The sequence below is a fragment of the Ceratosolen solmsi genome, unplaced genomic scaffold, assembly GCF_000503995.2.
Source record: "Ceratosolen solmsi marchali unplaced genomic scaffold, CerSol_1.0 scaffold30, whole genome shotgun sequence".
Taxonomy (NCBI): domain Eukaryota; kingdom Metazoa; phylum Arthropoda; class Insecta; order Hymenoptera; family Agaonidae; genus Ceratosolen; species Ceratosolen solmsi.
The window spans coordinates 8,842,125-8,858,005 of record NW_011948421.1 but is presented as its reverse complement, the minus strand read 5'-3'; the positions used below and the strand labels follow the sequence as shown (position 1 = coordinate 8,858,005).

Here is a 15,881-nt window from a genome sequence, read left to right as displayed (position 1 = left end):
TACAAAATAAATATTTTAATAAATTCGAAAATAAGATATTAGGGAGAAAGTAAAATAATTACACATATATAATAAAAATATTCCATAACTTAAAACAAAAATAAGTTGAAATACATTATATAACTGTTAAAACATCATTTTTTAAAGTAATACTTTCATTTTATGGGTTTTTCAAATTTTTGTGAATTTCTTTTTATCGATTTGATTAAAGCATTAAGCTCTGTATTAATTTTAAAGTGTGTACAATTCCGCTCTTCATTGAAAGTGTTCTGTGCAACTCTCTGAAACAAAGTAAATCTATTAATTTTTTTATCAATTGTAAAGATCAAAGATACTTACTATATCGGAATTAGATTTGATTCTTCTTTTTAATTTTTCTTGAATGAGTGCATCTGTACCTTTGGTTTTACGATAATGTGGATCAGCTGGATCAATATTATAATGATGAGAAGTAAACAATGCATTAAATCTTGAATCTCTAACATCAATTTCAAACTCATCTTTACTTGCATCTTTTTTCAAATCTTTCCTTCTTTTACGAAGATTTTTTTTCTTCAATTTTTTTAAAGATTCTAATTCTATTGTTTTCATATTAAAATGAAATTTATTACTTTCTTCATTTTCATCCATTAATAATAATTCTAATTGAGATTGTTCTATTTTTTCTTTATTTTTAAAATCTTCGCTTACTATAGCATCCTTTTGTTTTATTAATTTTGGCTGTATATTTAATTTCTCTGAAAAATTTGAATTATTTACATTTCTATTAATAAATTCATGATTTAAATTAGATATATCTACTACATTATCTTCAGAATAATTTTTCCTTTTTTGTTTTTTTTTAATAACTTTTCTTGTTTTAAGCTTATCTAAATATTGTTGGAAAGGAGTTAAATCTGTTTTTTTCGATTTTTCTTTTACAACTTTATCTGTTTTTTTTTTTACATCTAAACCCCATGTAAATTCTAATGCTATTTCTCTATTTTGTGTATCTTCTTCTGCTTGTTTAATAGAGTTTAATAATAATTTATATTTATCAATTGTCGTACCATGTGAACTTGTACATTCAATTTTTTCTAACTGCTTTTTTACTTGATCTTCAACTTCATCTTCACTACTTCCATTAGCTAAATAAGCTTGAATATCATTTTTATCCAAATCATCAAATTTCTTACTAAGTAATTTTTGAGTAATTTCTTGTCTTTCAGGATTTGTTTCATCCCAAGTCAGATTAACTTTGCACTGTTGTAAAGCAGTAGTTATAAATTGCCTAGGTTTATACTTGACTAGATCTGGTAATTCATTACAAAATTCTTTAGATTCTTCATCAAATATCATATTATCAGGAATAAATCTTAAATCCAGTTTAGTAGATGACGATTCATATTCAAGTCCATCACATTCAGTATAAATTTTATTAGCTGTATTAGCAGAATCAAAAATTATGACTCCATAATAATACTTTAATCGATTTAATTGATACTCCCTTAATTTTTCCATATTATATCTTAAACTTTCAGTTTCACTGTCATTATTTTTATCAATTTCATTAAATTTTTTATTTTCACAATTTCTTAATTCAATAGGACCTTTTATTTCTTCATCTTTCATACGCTCTAATCCAAACTTAGAGGGATAAATCGTTACACTGATTAGCAATCCTCCAGTGGGTAAAAACGAATTAAAAAGTACCATTAAATCTATTGCTCTTATTCTATCCCAATTCATGTTACACACAGCTAATCGATGAGTGATATCATTAGTTGTTTCAATTTCGTTATCTAACTCACCCCAGATATGATTTATTTTTTCTTCGTCTTCATAATCAGAGCTTTCATCATCCGATGAGGTATTAGATAATAAGATACCCTTTCCTCTAGCATAATCTACAGATAATTGCTGTAATTTTTCATCTATATTACTCTGTAATATTTTCCTATTTTTTTTTATATGCTTTTTTTTTTCATTTTTTTCCAAATTAGTTTCTATACTATCCTTAGTTAAAAAATTTTCTTGACTTTCTTCTATTACATTTGCTTCAATATCAGAAGTACTTTTTTTTAATTTTTGCTCAACAAATACACTCTTATTAACATTAGATTTTAAATTTTCAACTGGAGAATCATCATCACTTGAAATATTATAGTATTTTTTCAAATTTTCTGAAGATGTTTGGTTAACAGGTCGTCCTCGTTTATCAATAGTATATTTAACAGCAAATTTTTTATCTTTAAACATTAACTTAAAACGTTCATCTATTTTTATTTTATGTTCACTTTTAGGAATTTTTCTAAATTTTGGATCTTTAAATAAACATGTGAAGCGTTTATCCTTTAATATGTTCTCCATAATACAATAATAACCTAAAAATTAAATTAATTACTATTTAATTACTATTTTACTTATATATGATACCTACAAAATTAAAGATTGCCAAACAACAAAACAAAATTAAAAAATTAAATAAATTACAAAATTACAATAATAAAAATTACAAAATTACAAAAATACAAAATTACAAAATTAAATAAATTATATTATTTTAGCCAATATAATGTATTTTAATACATGAAATTTTACATTAAATATTTAAATACATCAACTCATGTAAGCACAAGTAAAACATAAATTCAATGAGATAAATTAAATAAACCAAAATACGATTTTGATTAAAGCAAATTAAGATGTTAAAACATTCTTATATTAATAAACATTGTAGAAATATTTAATAATTATAACATAATAATTTACAGATATTTCATTTATAAATTTAACTGCAATACATTTGTGATTTATTTGAATTAATTTTTTTAGGTAAATTTCTTTTTTTTATTGTTTCAACGAGGAAATTTATACTTTCATTTGATTCCAAATTTGAGAAATTAGGATAAAATGTTTTAAAGTAATTACTAATATTAATATTTCATTACTTAATATTCTATAAAAAAAATTAGTGATTTTTTTTCATTTACTTTAATAATTCATTAATGTATTATATTAAAATCGAATGCATACTTGCCACATTTAGAAAAACTAGTATACTCATTTAACGCATGTGCAACGGTAATTTAGGTTCATTGGTTCTTGCAAAAATCCAATTTCAATGTTAATTTTAAACAAACAATCATGGTGGTTAAATATAAGTTCTACAATAATTATATTTCAGTCAATATTTAAAAATAATATATATCATATTTTTGATAAAAAGTAATCATATTAGCATAATATATTTATTTATTTCATGTATTACTATTAATTGATTTCATTCAATTATTGACATATTATTTATTTTTACATAATTTCGTTGCAGAAAAACAATATAATATTAAAAAAAGAAATTGAAAGAATATAATTAATTGTATATTATGTAATGTATAAAATTTTTTTTATTTTGAGTAAAAATTCATATTAATTAATGCTTAAATATATAAAATTTAATTTTTTATATTTTAATAAACCGTAAATAATAAAAATAAATATTTGTTGAAAAGTCAGATATACGTATAGATTAAATCAATTAAATCCATTTTTAAAACTTTCATTATATATTTAAATATACAGTCCGTTGTCATAAATAATAAGGGAAAAAATGGACCAATTATAAATTTATGTCTTTTAAATGAAATATTTTTTTTAATTAAGATGAAATTTTTATGTTATTGTAATCAATGTTATGTAATAATTAAAATATTAAAGTAGAGATTGAAGTATTTATGTGAAAGAAGATCAATATATGATGTACTATAATAAAAACTCGATTTTTTAAAAAAATAATATGCAGTCAAATATTAAATCCTTGATAAAAAAATTTTTCGCTTCGTCTAACCCCGTCGTCTGTACCCCGCAAATCAGGGATTTAATAATTATAAAAAATAATTGTTACCACTTTGTATAAAATATCCCCGTAACATATTGGCCAAATTTTGAAATTCTGTACTGATTAATTATTGTTCGACTCAATTTTTAATTGAAATAAATAAATTTATTGAATTTAATTCAATTTGAAAAATGCATAAAAAATATTTAATTTCTTATTCGCTATTTTATAATATTAATCTAAAAAAGTAAAAGTATTAAAATTATTGGGAGAATGTATTGTGAGAAATATTACAGTGCATTCAATATTTAATGAATAGTAATTAATTTCTTAAATTAAAATTAATTACTATTTTGAAAAAACTAAAATAATTAACAGAAGATGCTAAAAATACATATAAATCATTATGAATATTAATTATGACTACAATATATAATTGTGCATTATTATTAATTTCTTGAATTCTTGAAACTTTTTATTTGAATTTGTATAACTAAATTCTATTTGAAGTTTAAAATTCAAGATTATTCTTATTAATTAAAAATTCTTTTATATCTATTAATAAAAAAATTCATATTTTTCTTGCAGTTTGTAACATTTTATAAATAGTAGTAATCTAAATCTTGCTCATTTTGATAGGTTTATTAGATATATTGTATTATATTCTGTCGAATTCATTCATTCATATTAAATATATTGTATTATGTACTATCGAATTTATTATTTTATATTAAATATATTGTATTATGTACGATGGTTTATAAAGATATTTATGAAATTCATACAACAAATGTTTCATTGGAAAAAATTGAAATCTATACAACACATTTGTGATTTGATAAAAAACTCAGAAAGTCATTTGCTTAAGCTTCCACCAAACGCCGAATTAATAGCACGATTTAAAAGACGATTACAAAAAAATGTTTTAGTTTCGACGAATCATCCTCTAACACGCTTTTATTTACGAAGTAAAGCTGCAATAGCTCTTGAAAAACATAGACATGGAATGTCATCTAACTGGTGGATTATTCATCCATGTAGTCATTTTCGGTTAGTATATTTATTTCTATAATATATATTGAAAACTGTTATTTAAATATAAATTTAAATTATCTCCAAAAATATATTCTATATATTTTTAAATAGTATAATATTTGAAACAATCTAGTAATTAAATAATAAAGCATGTATTTCATGCATTTTATTTATTAATCATCCGCAAAATTTTATTTAAATCATTTTAAATAAATTCTAAAACATATTAATTTAAAGTAGTGAAATTGAAAATATAATATACTAAAATTAATAACACAGTTTATTCATAGACTATAACAAAGGGACAATCGAAAAATACTTGATAGATAGTTATAACTGTTCTTACAATAAAATAGATAATAGAAATTAAGAAAGGAATCTAAAGATGTAAAATCCTAAAATATCAAATGAAGATATATCAGTAGAAGCATATGACAAGATATGTTATTACACTAAACATTGTTAAAGTTCTGATTAACAAATATTCCATGATGTTTTATTGAATGACAAGAGTAATCATTTTACATTATTACTATAGGGATGATATTTTCTAAAATGTTCTATAAAGAATATTCACTTTTTTAGTTAGTTATGCGATGAGTAAATTAAACAATAAAAAACTATGAGATACTTCTGTGCTTTTTTACAGCAGGCAATGAAGGTATAATTGTATAAATATAAAACAGGGGTGATTGTGTAAACAAAAATAATGTTCAGAATTCTGGCCATTCGGTAGTCAAAGGACGAAAATGGTTGGATGAGACCATGTCCACCATTTTACTGGTGGAAAAGTGTGAATAGGGAGAGGTTAATGCTTCAATTCACTAATTAACACAATTGCCTGTTGTGCTATTTATTGAGTTTTAATTTACAAATACACACTTCTGATTCTACGTTGATGGTAAGAATCGTTGAGATTTTTTCCGTTCCTTAGTGGCTTTACACGTGTAGGTAGCATATACTGCAAGTCGAGGTTGGAGATTGTAAATCTCCGGGTCTTCTTGGAGTAGTGCGCTTGATGGAGGATTACAATACTAAAAAGTGAGAGGTCGTGAATCTCTGGACACTCCTTGTATAGTACCACGTGTTGGTGTTTTAATTGTGACTCTCCTCTTGATGTAAGAAAGTATGAAAAATGGTTCAATACCTCAGTGTGTCTTGGTCGTGTGCGCTATAGTACTTATCGAGATTCAAGGTGCAGTGGCGTCTTGGAGCAGATGTAGCACAGAAATTGTGGCGTCTGGATCTAGAATGCAATAATAATTCTAAAATAAAAATTCTTGAATTCTAAAATATAATTAATAACTAGATAATAAATTACCCATGACTATTTTACATAACAATTTAAATATCTATTTCATAATTTAATTTTATGTTTTCAGATTTGCTTGGGATAGTATTATGGCTTTTACATTCTTATATATGTTTTTTATGATTCCACATATGATATCTTTTCATTGGCTATCAAAAAATAAATCAGATATTATAAATAAGTTTAACATATTAACACCTGGTTTTATTCTATGTTTGATTGATATATTTTTTAATTTTATTACTGGATTTATATCTCCTGATGGTCATGAAATATTTATTGACCCATTAGTAATTTTAAAGTTAGTTATAATTTTGTATATTTACATTAAAGTGATATTAAAAAATTAATAAAACTATATATGTGTCTATTGATATATAAAATTAATTATTTATAATTATTTATAAATAAATCAAATGTATATATAAAATAGCTCTATTGAAATGAATGTATATTCATTTGTTAACTATTAGAATTAAAATTACATTTAAAATCTGTACAGCTGTGATATTTTTTAAGATACTTTAAAGATTTTATTCAATATAGATAAAATTTCTTTGTAGAATGTCCAACAAATATTAAGATTTATCGATTTAGCGAAAACATAATGATGGTATTTGTTCATACGTTTCTAAATAAATTTAGCAATTCGTTTTAAATATATTGTATCTTGTTGTTGGGTAATATAAGGACACGCGTCACGTATTTAAAAAATTCTTCAAAACAGATAAAAGTTATATTATGAAGAAAAAAAATATACAAACATCTTCATCAAGAAAATACATTATTACTGGCAATAAAACTATAAATAATAATCGATTTTCAAATAAATTTAAAATTATCAGAAGTGTAAAATTCCTAAAGTACGATTAACAATATCAATATAAGTGATGTCTACTATATATAGTATATGATTTAATAAAATTTAGTAAAAATATAATCAGTATTATAACATATGGATTTTAATTATGTTAATGTACTTCATTAAGTACATTTCAGAGTTTATTAGTTTATTTCAGAAAATTAATCAAGGTCCCTGATAGCAAGATTCAAATAATTTTTCATTACTGATGTGAATATCAATTATTTCATATAATTTGGAACAATTTATAAAAAAATTTCTAAAACCATATACACAGATATATAAAAATGAAAGACCTTATATTATTGTGGACAGTCATAAGGATAGTAACACTCTGTATAACAGCCGTACAATGGCCTATCCAATAATATATTTTGCATATGACAACTTAATCTGTTCGAATTATAGACTTATATCTTATATCAACCATATAACTATTAGATATTGAAGTTACGTAGAACATCATTATCGTTGAACAATAAAAAAATTTTATTAAAAATGAAAAAGTTTTATTAATCGAATTGTAAATAGAGTTAACTATTTTAACGTCAGTTTTGCGTACAATTGATTGTTCGTTTTAAACTGATTTTATTTTTTGTTTATTATAAAATCCAAATAGTGATTGATATTGATAATATCAATAACCGAAAATATGAACTAAAAAATTAGTGTTTTTATTTTTTAAAAAACAATATTCATGTAAGGTAGTAATATCAGCAATATTAAAAACATACTTATCATTACTAAAAATCATTTATTTTATAAACAATTGACCTTAATTAAAGAATGATATTTGAAGAATGAAAATTAATAATATATTTTGGTAATATTGTATATGAACATATACCAATAATTTATTATAAAATATTTTTTATATAGTATATTGAAAAATACTTTTTATTAATTCATTTTCAACTTTCCCTGACATTGCTTAGTTGTTATCATGAATTTGTATACCATTAAATACAATTAAAATAGCTGTAATTTTGTTTTTACTTCAAAATTTCTATAATAGTTTATACATTGTTGTTCAGGATTGGAGCACTTTCCAAGACTTTTGGCTCACGAAAATTTATAATCCTTATAATTCTCGCATTTTCTAAACATTATGTTTTTGGAAATCCCCTAACCTCAAAAGCTTTACTTTCCCGAAATTCTCGAAACTTCTAAAGCTTTTTCCTAGCAGATATTTCCATATTTATTTAGTATCCGCATAGCAACACCTATCCATTGTTGCCAGATAATGAAGCTGCCGCGTGAATATTTAAAGCAAGCACGCATCGAGGTTCGCGTATGACGCCGCTCAGAGTACCTGTTGCAATTTCTGGAAGTGGTGCACTTATAAGTGGAGTGGAGCGTTAAAGTAGTAGGAACATAGTCGCTGTGCTTCTTTGAACGTTTTCTCTCCGTGACTGACAATTGCTTAAATTTGGGACATGCAGGCACAAATCCTACTGCTGGTAATTAATTAATTACCAACATCTCGTTGGCCATGGAAAATCGTTGCAACGGTGATTGTATCTGGGTACGACTTCCTATTGTAGCAACTCTTTTTTTTTTAACGCTCTCACTCTCGTCATTATAAATATTTTTTAATGGCTCGAACTTGAGATAGGTGTTGGATTTGCCCAGTGATTTTTCCCATTGTTTTCTTGTACGCTGAGTGAGTTTTTGCGTTAGTTAATGGACAGTTGTGCAGTCCCACGAGTTGCTTTCCAGTTCTAGTTGTTGCAGCCCTTTTAGTGGTCTTTGCGTCACGAATGAGGTCTTCTTGGGATTCAGCCTCATCTTGTATTCGTGATGTGTTGGCAAGGAGTTGATCCAGGTGGGATTGAACGTACAATCGCGAATTCTTATACCTTTCGGCTGTCGGCGCAACTTGTCTAGAGCGGCTTGTACGCGGTTGTAGCTCTTGAGTTCCACTATTTTCCAAATACAGGGATGATTATTGTTGATGAACTTATAGATGAACCCTTGTTATTCTTTGGTGATTAGAACGTGGCGTTAGTGGGCACTTCGTTTTAATGTAGGAGGTTGTAAAGCTATCGGCACTTATTCGAGTTGTTACACGTGGGGAAGCTGTGACTACGTCGTGCTCTTAGGTACAAGGGGCTTCTATTATAGGTCAGGCTCAACACGGTATGAATTTGAAGGAGCAACGCAGGCCTGTCGCTTCGCGCGGACTAAAACCTCCATGGGCCCGTACTGGCTGCTGGAGATACCGTGTGACCTACAGGAAGGAGGGTCGTAGACGATGCCGACGCATTTTGTTATTTGTGAAAATTACATGATTAAGCTTTCTTCGGACACAGCTGAGGGGACTTCCCCTTTTCTTGGTGACTTCAACATGAGTGAGTCGGTGAGTGAGTGACTGAATGACTGAAAGCGTGAGCTGCACAGTTATTGAGTAGCTGAGGTCTCCGCAATCCTTGCGCATTCTTTGTAAAGTATTCGGGATGTAGCAAGGCTACTGACCATGATTCCTCTAACTAGGCTTGTTCCTTATTAAACGCTTTGTGAAGCTCGTCGACTCGTTTTCGTGCCCCTTGGACTTCTTCTAAGGTGCTATTTCAAATGGGAAGTTGGAATTTCTTCCCTTATCTCCTTACTCGCTGTGATGCAATTCCATTGCCCTTGAGATTTCAACGTGAGCCGCTGGATGATCGCACAGCGGTGGTGCTACGAGTCATGCGGTTTTCTGCTTCTGTGGTTATCGGTGTATCAGAGCTCGTGGAATTCTCGGGTTCCTTCTCGAGGTTTAGCATTTTCTTGATGATGAATCAGTATCCTAGGAGAAGAACCAATTCACTGCTTTCCAACGAAATGATGCCTTGTTACGAGATGACACTCGGTGTTGTAACGAAAAAACTCAGTCGGTAATAGTAGTTTTGAAACAGCAAAGGTTTTTATTGGCGTTCTCTTAGATAAATGACACGTCATTCCCTGTTTTAACACCGAAGTAGTGTATTAGCTCTACCATCCAGATTGAAAAACCAAATGTTTGGAATTCCAGCCACCTGAAGAGGTAGACCGTACCACTGGTTTAATGGTAGAAATGGGGGGGGGGTGAGAGATTAATGCATCAATTCAGTATAAGCACAATTGTTTTTAGTGACTTTTATTTAAGGCTATGTTACAATTGATCATTGGTGTTATCAGTTGTTGTCAGAATTGTTGAACTCGTCGTGATCCTGACAGTTGGCAGAACAACTATCGAATCGTCGTCCGGATGTGCAAGGCGAGATTGGTCTGTTTGTACTGTATGCGCTTTATTATACTAGCGAAACGTAACAGTAATTCTGGGAGCTAAGCTCTCTCTTTGTCGGCACTATATTGTACCAGCGAAACGTAACAGTAATTCTAGGTGTTAAGCTCTCTCTTTGTCGGCACTATATTGTACCAGCGAAACGTAACAGTAATTCTAGGAGTTAAGCTGTCGAGAGACGCGTGGCCAATAGGCGCCCTCTTTAGCGGTCTGATAATAATCATGTTACAGAGAATTCATCGATAATGTAGGCGTCACGCCGTAATAATTATAAGAATACTGTGCTGGTGATGCCAGGCTATATCGTCGCCCTCAAAGCGGTCTCACAAGAGACAGCTTGCGGAGGGCGCACCGATAGCTAGCCAACAATAGATAATAAATAATGTTAACAAATAAGTATACCTTGCACAGATTCCCGTAGACAGACGTGTAGAACTTTTACTAGATGTGATCTGCACTATTTCACTTTGACTCACTCAACAAGACTAATTTGTTTCGACTTTATTTGTTCGAATTTATATGCTGGCGAAGATTTAGATGTTACAATTCTGGGAAATTCTGTCAAATTCTCGGAAAGTGAGCTTTAGTCGGTTTGAGAATTTTCTTTAGTTGCTATGCGGATAAATTGTAAGACTTTCTTAGGCAAAGCTTGTAACTGTTCAGAGAATTTTTCGTACCGAATTTTCTAATTTAATTTCATAAAATTCTATGAAATTAAATTTTATTTATTGTATGGAACAATCCTGAACAATGCTCTTTTCCTTTTTAATTTTAAGATTAATATATTATTATATTGACTGTATTTACATTCTATATTTATATTACATATAAACCATAAATATATAGATTTGAAATTTAGTTTTATTTTTTAACTAATGAATTTGATTTAGTTTATTATTATTTTACATTGATTAACATATATTCGGATTATTAAAATTTATTCAATATAATTTCAGACATTACATTGGAAGATTATTTTTTATTGATTTAACATCATCTATTCCTTACGTATGGCTTCATAAAAATCGTCTTGAAAATCCAGGATCAGGCGATCAACTTTATCTTCTTTTTTTTGAAATGCTTCCTCTTTTAAAATTATTTCGACTGTGTACATTACGTCATTATATCAAAGAAATTCTGTTGGTATTTTATTATTTACTTTATATAAATTGAAGTTTTTAGTAGATATACATTATTTATTTTAAAAATTATTGATAATTATTTAATTTATTTTATTTAAGCATTTTCGTTTATTTCTGCAACTTAGGCATATAAATTATTCGAACAAACTAAAAAACTGTTATATTATTTTATAGGCTTGTGAAGCATCTCGAGTTTATGAACATGGAGTATGGATCTTTTGGTTAACAATTTTAATTTTCCATTGGTCTGCTTGTTTCACTTATGCATTTCCATTTTTTTATGCTTATATTATGAAAACTACTATGAATGTACGATATTTTCTTAATTTTTTTTTAATTTAAGATTTAGATTATTTGTATTCAAGTTATTAAATAATATTCAATAAATCATTTTTTAATTTGGAATATTATTTTAGATAAAAATTTGTTTGAATATAGTTTTATTTCAATTATATAAAATGTTAATTCAAATAATTTCTTTAAAAATGGATATTTCTTAATTAGCAAATATATTGAAATGCAACCCTTGTTTTAAATAATTTAAAATGGTTTATTAGAAAGGAGAAGGTTATATATTTAAAACGAAGTTATACGAAAAACCTGACTGGATTATTTATTTAACAAGTTTATATATTGGTGGTGGAAATCTATGCAGCTACAGTTTTACTGAGTTTAAATTTACAGATTTACCCGATAAAATAACACGATGTATATTACTTTTATTTGGTATGACTTACTTCTTGTATGTAATAGGTATCTATGAATAAACTCTAGAAATTTTGTATAATCTGATATTTAAAAAATTCTTTTAATTAACTGGGCTGGATTATTTTTTTTATATTGGATTTAGAATATGAATTTAACTAAAAATGAATAACAGAAATAATGCTTATGTAATTGTCTTTAGTTATAATACTACAATTGGTAAAGTCTTCAGTTGAACCAGAGCTTAAGTATCAGTCAATAATGAATGGAGTAAACGATTATATTAATAATAAAAGATTACCAAAAAAATTGAAAGAGAGGTTATTACATTTTTATGAACATCGGTTTCAAGGTAGTTTATTTAAGGAAAAAGCTATAACATCTACACTTTCGAGTGAGTTATGAAAATTTACATAGTATTTTTTAAAGGTTTTAATTTATTTATATATTAAAATAATATTTTAAAGCGTTGAAAGGTTGAATATTACCAGAAATGTAATTTACAAAAGTTAGAAGAATTTTTAAATACATATTGTGAATATTCTTACACGCTTAGTTTGCCTGTTAATAAATAGCAACTTTATGCTACTAAGATTGTTTTCATTGGATTATATTGTGGAATATATATAATATATAAAATTAGTAATAATTTTATTAAAAAATTGTGTAACTTTAATTTGTCACTCTATTACCTTTATTAATGAAATTATTTTAAGACTTGATTCGAATGTTTATTTTTATTTACATAATTTTATATGGCTCATTGTTCATATACATATTGAAGTATTAGTATTATTTTATTTATTCTTTTACTTTTATAAGTTTTTAAATTTCAAGTACCTGCTCATACTTTGAACCAAATGAAATTTCAATTATATATAACAGGCTCAATGTAGTAAAATAATAATAATAATACTTAATGTTTTTACGAAAGGTCAAACATTTATTCTTTAGAAAAATTTAAAACATTTTGGAAGTCATAATAAAACTATTAATATAATTATTTTTCATTTAAAATTTAATATGTACTAAAAATTAAGTTTCACGCATAACTTTAGGAACACCCTTTATAAGCACAGGTAAAATATTCAAATATTGGATTACAGATTGGACTGCAGAACAATAACATTTAAAAAATGGATTGTTACGCAATAGAAATTTAAAAAGAAATTGTACGAGAACAAACTATATTATCTTTATAAAATTTAATTCTATATAATAATGCTTTCGATTACATTAATATTACTTATCTTTTTTTTGCCTAACCCCATTTCGTATATTTTGTATTTTCTGACACATTTTAAATTATTTATAAAAGCATCCACTCACATATAATTTATTGTATATTATTCTTTATAATAATGCAATACAGAAAGTATATATATATTTTTTTTCACTATTGTTGATTCTACTTATATTCTCATATATATACATATATGTATATACTTTCTATATTGCATTTTTATCAAGAATAATACATAAGGGTAATGTTTCTATGACTTACATAAGTATGAAAAATAGTATGGAAAGAATATTCAATGTAATTTATTAAATGTCATTCGATTTTTTAAAAACATTAAAATTTTTATTTTTAAAGAATTTTAAATTTGCTTTTATAAATCAATAAATGAAAAACTATTAAAAATTCTTTATAAGTATAAAGTTTCTTAAGCATGTAAATACATATTACCTCGATAATCAATTATTTATCCGTTATAGCTTCTGTCGATACAAAATGAAAATATATAATTATTTTTATATCTTGTAAAGTTTAATATAATTTTTTGCACTTTTTAGAATTGTTATAAATCAACTTATAAATGACTATTAATCAGTTAGACGATAAAAGAATCAATATTAGCCTAAATATTCGTTTAACATATCACTTTCGGTATTACAGTAATGCAAAGTACAGAGTAATATTTAAACTTTAATTCTTTAATAATTATTTAATTATATATATAAACATTGTTAGTATTAAAAATAATTAATTTAAAATTAAAATATTTAATAATATAATTTTTAATTTTTTATTTATAATTACATATATTCGATATACATCTATTTGTGAAATAAATATAATCGATGTATTTATAATACAATTAATTAATAAAGAATTTATAAGAATATTAAGTATTTTATGCGATACTTCCATTAAATATTTTTTGAAGATTATTGTCGGTTCTTATAACGGAAAGAAAACCGACGATGATCGTATGTCGAAATGTTTATAATGTAAAGCAAAATTTGTATGATATGAAGCAAATAATAATGATAATAATATATTATGTATTTTTAGAACATTTAAAACGTGAAATTACCCAATACAGTAGCAGTATTTTATTTGAATCCACTTTATTATTTAATAACATATCTTGTAGTTTTCTAAATAGCATCATTGGTAATTATCATTTTAACTAATGATTGAACTCCGCTATTATTAATATTAAATAAACTTTTATATTACATTTAGGCGTTTTAAAACAAGAAATATTTCTTCAAGATGACATTATTTACAAATATGATATTGAAGGAAAATGTATGTATTTTATTATTACGGGTACAGTTGCATTAATCACTTATTCTGGAAAAGAAGTAATTATTAATTAATTAAAATATATTTTATTTGTTAATTTTCTAACGCACCTCAATAAATTATTGGCGTTTTTCATTTATTTGAAAATCTTAGAAAAAGTTTTATTTAATTGTTAAACACTTATTTTATATAAATAAAAATCATTATTAAATTAAAGATTTGAAATAATTAATTTTTATGAAATTTTTTCAAATAATTGTATTATTAGATATATAAAATAAATAATAAAGAATATGACAGAGTATGTAAAAATTCTAAATACATAAAGAATTATAATAATAATTAATTACATAATAGAATTGAAAAATTATTTTATGATTTATATCTTTAATATATAATAAATAACACTTAATAATAATAAATATACTTAAATTATATTATAACTTTTTACAGGAATTCAACAATTTTTTACATGAAAATAATTTATTTATGTTAATTTTGATAAAAATATTTTTGGAAATTATTATTTTTAGTTTTATACAAGTGTCATTCTTGTTAAAATTAGATACAATTTTTGACAATTAAACATTTTTTTTTGTTACATCTTTCTTTATTCAAACTTTAATCCTGAGTTATGACAAAATATAATATATATCTACTTGGAATGAATCTACCGTTTTTAATTATATATGTTTATAATTTTAGTTTTAGTTATTTGGAAACTTTTATTAAGATAAATTTCATATTATATTGAGAAGTTTAATTTATTTTTTTTTCTTTTACTATAGATATGTCATGTAAATGATGGCGATTTCTTTGGTGAAAATGCAGTGGTTCAACACGAACATAAACGAGAAACAACTGCGATTGCTTTAGAAGTATGTGAAGTATTACGTTTTGATCGTCGAGATTTCGTTCGTTTGGTACCACCAAAATGCGAAATGTACAAGGCGATCGAATCATTAGCTGATGCTTTGACACAACATATAAAAAATGCTGAAAATCAAGTATCCAACGATGATGATAAAATTAATGGATTAAAATTATAATGATATATTAAATATTAAATAATACGAGATATGAAAATAAAGCGAAATATAATTATTAATTATAAATAAGAATGTTTAAATCTTTTAATTTTTATTAATAATGTCTAATATTCGATATGTGAAATAGATATTATAAAATTTAATTTTAAGAATTATTA

At 25.4% G+C, this 15,881-nt stretch overlaps 2 protein-coding genes across 2 annotated transcripts; one reads left to right on the top strand and one right to left on the bottom strand.

Moving 5' to 3' along the window:
* Positions 1 to 142: 142 nt before the first annotated feature.
* LOC105361578 (ESF1 homolog) lies at positions 143 to 2,357 on the bottom strand. The gene is made up of 2 exons (XM_011498811.1): positions 340 to 2,357; positions 143 to 281 (listed from the first exon to the last, which is right to left on the bottom strand). The coding sequence occupies exons 1-2, from the start codon at positions 2,347 to 2,349 to the stop codon at positions 156 to 158; spliced, it is 2,136 nt and encodes a 711-aa protein (XP_011497113.1). The 5' UTR covers positions 2,350 to 2,357; the 3' UTR covers positions 143 to 155.
* Positions 2,358 to 4,607: 2,250 nt separating this feature from the next.
* Positions 4,608 to 15,740, top strand: LOC105361724 (potassium/sodium hyperpolarization-activated cyclic nucleotide-gated channel 1-like). The gene is made up of 10 exons (XM_011498975.1): positions 4,608 to 4,867; positions 6,235 to 6,463; positions 6,810 to 6,844; positions 11,248 to 11,434; positions 11,608 to 11,742; positions 11,991 to 12,186; positions 12,341 to 12,532; positions 14,438 to 14,539; positions 14,612 to 14,733; positions 15,463 to 15,740. Exons 1-10 carry the CDS (start codon positions 4,608 to 4,610, stop codon positions 15,721 to 15,723), a joined length of 1,719 nt encoding a protein of 572 aa, XP_011497277.1. The 3' UTR covers positions 15,724 to 15,740.
* The last annotated feature ends 141 nt before the right edge of the window (positions 15,741 to 15,881 follow it).